This window comes from Stegastes partitus, unplaced genomic scaffold (genome assembly GCF_000690725.1).
Source record: "Stegastes partitus isolate 25-593 unplaced genomic scaffold, Stegastes_partitus-1.0.2 Scaffold2609, whole genome shotgun sequence".
Taxonomy (NCBI): Eukaryota; Metazoa; Chordata; class Actinopteri; family Pomacentridae; genus Stegastes; species Stegastes partitus.
The window spans coordinates 2,796-7,250 of NW_007580340.1; the positions used below are offsets into that span (position 1 = coordinate 2,796).

Below are 4,455 nucleotides of genomic sequence, written 5' to 3' on the forward strand. Positions count from 1 at the left end.
GTAGATCAAGTGAATGCAGAACTTGCTGGAAATCCCAAAATGGTGGAAATGAGCTGCTTGGCGCAGGTCATGAAGGATGTTGGCAGTGAAGGCTCAGGAACCCTGTGGGCTGAAAACCATCTCTGTTCAAGAGCGAACACATTAAAACGATGAATAGAAGTGAAGCTGTGTGAGGAGGATGCTGACGGAACAGAGTCAACGCGTTCACCTTAAATCCCGCTGAAACGGCTGAACTCTGCCACCTGCTGTCTGTTGTGGGTCCCTGCGTTTAGTGCGTACAGCAAAGGATTGTGGGTAATCCTCACCGTTACGGAGGATTAGCTCAAAGTAATGTAGCTTTAAATGGAGAAACATCAACATTCAGCGATTCTAACAGTTCAGAAAGTCTGATATTGTAGTTATTAGTTGTTTCAGAGCAGTTTGTCCATGTTTGTGTTCAGCTAACTAGTCGTTGTGTTTAGTTTTTTAGACAGTTAATTACACAGCTAGCTTAAATGACGACGCTGCTGTCTGTCCAGATATGAGCCGTTGGTCCACGGATCACAGCAGATTCTTTGATTCCTGATAGTCGGTTTTTCCTTTTTCACTTCTAAATGCAGATGCAGAGTGTGGAATAAATGATCTGCTGCCCCTGACTGGCTCATTTTATAGCAGAAGACACCTCAGAGGTCACACTGACTGCAGCAGGAGTGGAGGCTGAGCAGCTGCTCAAACGTCCGACGCCACGACAGAAGGAAGGATGAGCCCAGAGATGAGAGCAGAGTTATTACAGTCCTCGAGTAGCTTAAAAAGACTGTTAAATCAGGCTTTAGAACCTCGGACTGTTGATGAGCGGAGTCGCTGGTGAATAACATTTAGTGGCCTGCTGAGAAGGGATGGGATCTGTTGGAGCAGGTCCAGAACTTTGGCACCAGGAGAACTATACGATGCTGCTGTTGGTGATTTAATGAGTCTTCCTGTGGAGTCATTGATGATTAGTGAAGCCGGAGGAGGATGGTTGGAGGTCCGAGGAGGATGGTCGGAGGTTAAAGGAGGATGGTAGGAGGTTGGAGGAGGATGGTTGGAGGTCTGAGGAGGATGGTCGGATGCAGGTCGAGGGGTGAACTGTAGCTGTCAGGTTGGAGAGAGGATCAACCAGAAAGATGGAGGTCCTGGACACCGGCGTGGAGAGAGGGGGAGGTCGAGGACCGTCAGGCTCCTGGGTCGATGGAGGGGTGCAGTGACCGGCAAGTGGGGGGAAGTTCTGCTGGTCCAGGATGGAGTACTTGTTGGTCAGCTGCAGGCTCCGAGGAGCTTCCCACCATGGTTGCCCTTACCGGGAGCAGTCCATGACTCCTTCTGGCTCAGAGTGGAGATAACCGGGACCGTGGACTTCGTGATGCCAAAAACTGATTCTGCACTTCCTGTTGAAGCCATCGCCCAGTTTAAACACATCTACTGTTGTCTGGGTTGAACAGTCAGAACATCAAATACTCACAGCTTTGTAACTTCATGTCTGTGGTAACAGCAGAAGCGTTTCTCTGAGAAACTTTAACGAGTCTTCCAACACAACGACTGACCAGAAAACGTGTAGTTTATAGTCTAATCAGGCATTACATGAGGAGGGTTATAGGCAGTACTGTGTTCTGCTCTACGTGTTTGGTGTTTCTGAGATCCTTGTTCAGACTATTATTAACATGGGTTTACGTCTAGAATTGAGGATTCATCTGTTTTCCTGTCGGCTATAGTCTTTTAAATATAACCCTCATGAAAGAATCAAGTCCTTTTGGTGCATTTATAACATCTGAGTCACAGCGTAGAGGCAGCAGTCACTTTTTGTCAAGAGGATAACATGACACTTCAGGAAGTGGTGCTTTAAAGCTTTTTCAGCTGCTCAGAAGAATTGGACTGGTTTTAACTGAGGGCACAGAGCAGAGAAGATCATGTAGAGACATCAGAAGAATCGCTCCCACAGAGGACAGTCAGTTTTTGGCAGAACGTCGGCGCCAGTGGTCAGCAGCCGGGGTGTCGGCGGTGTCCAGGTATGGGACAGTCGAGTCCAGTTCTCTGGCAGGTGAGGTGGCGACAGCTGCCCCCACAGTGACCAGAGAGTCGAGGATCTGTTCTTCATCAGGGCTGTGATACAGAGTGGATATTCTCCCCTCCACAATAAGGGCCAGGTGGGTGAATACAACAACTAACACAACTAGTTTTGTGTTTTCCAGTTGGGTGTCAGACACTAAAAATGAGGCTTTGAAACGAGTTCAAGTTCAGGTTTCAGATTAATTATTGAGCTGATTATTGAGTCTGACTGTATTTGTAGGGAAATAAAAGTTATATGACTGGGAGGCTTGATTCATTTAGACCGACATATTCTTCAGGCTGCAACCAGGTTTCAGTGAGACAGTCAATCTGCTGTTTCCGTGTCTGATATGAGAATGATAAAGAGCTGATCTTTGAGCTGTGCAGGTTCAGACTGGTTTGTGCTTTGAGGTGTTTGGGTTCCTGCGGCGCTGAAGAAGGACGACCATCGAGCTCATGAGAGGAGCAGAAAGCTGTTTGACTGCAACAAGTTCAGTAAGTGGACCTTTGATTTGTGTTTGTGACCAACAAGCTGCCGTTTGTCTGCTGCTGTCGACGTCCACCATCACCTCGTGGGTCGCTTGTCTTTCATCAGTTTGTTGAGAAACGGCATGAAATGTGCAGATAAAGTCAGCTGTGTGTTTGACTGAGACTGAAGACTGACGGCTGAACTTTGTGTGTTTGTGTCCTCAGGTGGCTGCAGGTTTTCACCACCATGGAAAGGTATCACAGTCAGCTGAGCCTCACAGTTGTGTGTGAACTCTGGACGGAGTCACAATAAAGAGATTTAATGATTCAGCTGCTGCTTTGGACTCTGATTTATGAGCTGGTGTTGGTGCTGGTTGGACTTCCAGCTGTGTTGATTGTTGTGAAGCTGCTTGTTTGTGCTGCACTTACTGAGCTGCTGGTTTTCCTCTCTGTCTACCAGGATCCATCAGAACCCAGGACCAGAACCAGAACTTAGCTTTGACTCCATGAAAAATGCTCGTTCAAAGGGCGCCGCCATGTTCTTTGAAAGACAACAACGTTCTGCTGTGGAGGAGTAAGATACTGACACTGTAGTGCATCATCACAGAGACACACAACATGAACACCAGAGGGTTGTACTATGAAGCAAGTTTCACAAAGCCGGGCTTTCTCTGTGTAAGTCGGCTCGACAAAAGCCGCAATCAGGGATAATGAGTATCACAAAGGTGGTTCAACTTTCTCTGTCAACTCAGACTTTCTGCTTCAGACTCTGTTCACATAAAAAGGAGCGTTTAACGCGTCACGTGACTCTTCTTCTGCATAAAATGAAACGATGTGCAGCTGCTTCAGTCAACAGGTTGTTTTAATGGAGAACAATGAGGAATTTTAAAAAATGATGATGGTAAAAAGCACTGCGACTGCAAATGGTGCAAGACACAAACACTGGTAGAAAGCTGTTGAACGTGTTAATATAGAATATTTTACTGATGCAGCCGCTGATTTCCAACTGACAGCTGCACGTTAAAGTTAAACTTTAAACTCAATATATTTAAACCTGATATTGTTTTGAAGTGCATTTAGGTCTGACACTGTCCCATAATGCAGGAAGTCACTTTAGTTTTTTGTCAAATCAAAGCAAAATCAATATTATTGATTGAATATTCTCTGTAATAAATACCAGCAGAATAATCCATTTTCTAATCTGTTCTATCAGCAGCAGTACCAGCAAAGTAAACGGACCTGAAAGAAGATCAGAGCCAAACATAAAAACATATTTATGTGATTTCTGCTTCACCAACGAAATACACGTCTGGTTCCCATAGCAACGCAATACATACAGCATGCGATCCTGTAACTACACGGCTTCATTCAGTGATACTAGTAACACACAACTCAGCATGGGAGCAGATAAAACACATTCCCTCAGCTGAGAATCTGGATCGCTCATAAATAACAGTCAGTAAACCATCTGATTAAAGGGAGACGCTCATTCCAGCTGATTAAAATCTGAAACTCTGAACATAATCTGCTCCCGACCAGGTTAGCTCCACAGCATCAGTTACCATGGAGATCAAGCTGCACAGCATCAGTCACCATGGAGATCAAGCTGCACAGCATCAGTTACCATGGAGATCTAGCTCCACAGCATCAGTTACCATGGAGATCTAGCAGGTAAAAAGAGAGCCACAAAGAGAGACACTGAAAACTCTGATTTTAAACTTTACATCCCTCAATAACCCAATAATCTCGCTTTGTAGTACAGCCCTCTGGAGATGCAACATAAGCATGAAAAAAAACCACAACATGAATACTAAGAGACACAACATGAAAACACAGAGACACGTCGCCTTGTTTATTGTGTCTTTCCAGAAGTTTTGTGTAGTTTGTAGCCGTTGTGTGTCTTTGTGGTGGTTTTAATGTTGTGGC

The 4,455-nt window shown here is 45.3% G+C and overlaps 1 protein-coding gene across 1 annotated transcript in view; it reads left to right on the forward strand.

Annotated features, from left to right (window-relative positions):
- Window positions 1-2,401: 2,401 nt before the first annotated feature.
- LOC103375465 (protein TsetseEP-like) overlaps window positions 2,402-4,455 on the forward strand; it is a gene marked incomplete at its 3' end in the record, with an annotated part of 34,377 nt that continues 32,323 nt past the window's right edge. Inside the window, exons 1-3 of the mRNA XM_008305764.1 lie at window positions 2,402-2,556; window positions 2,755-2,784; window positions 2,990-3,103. Of these exons, the coding sequence (XP_008303986.1) occupies window positions 2,777-2,784; window positions 2,990-3,103 (122 nt within the window). The remainder of the gene's footprint in view (window positions 2,557-2,754; window positions 2,785-2,989; window positions 3,104-4,455) is intronic.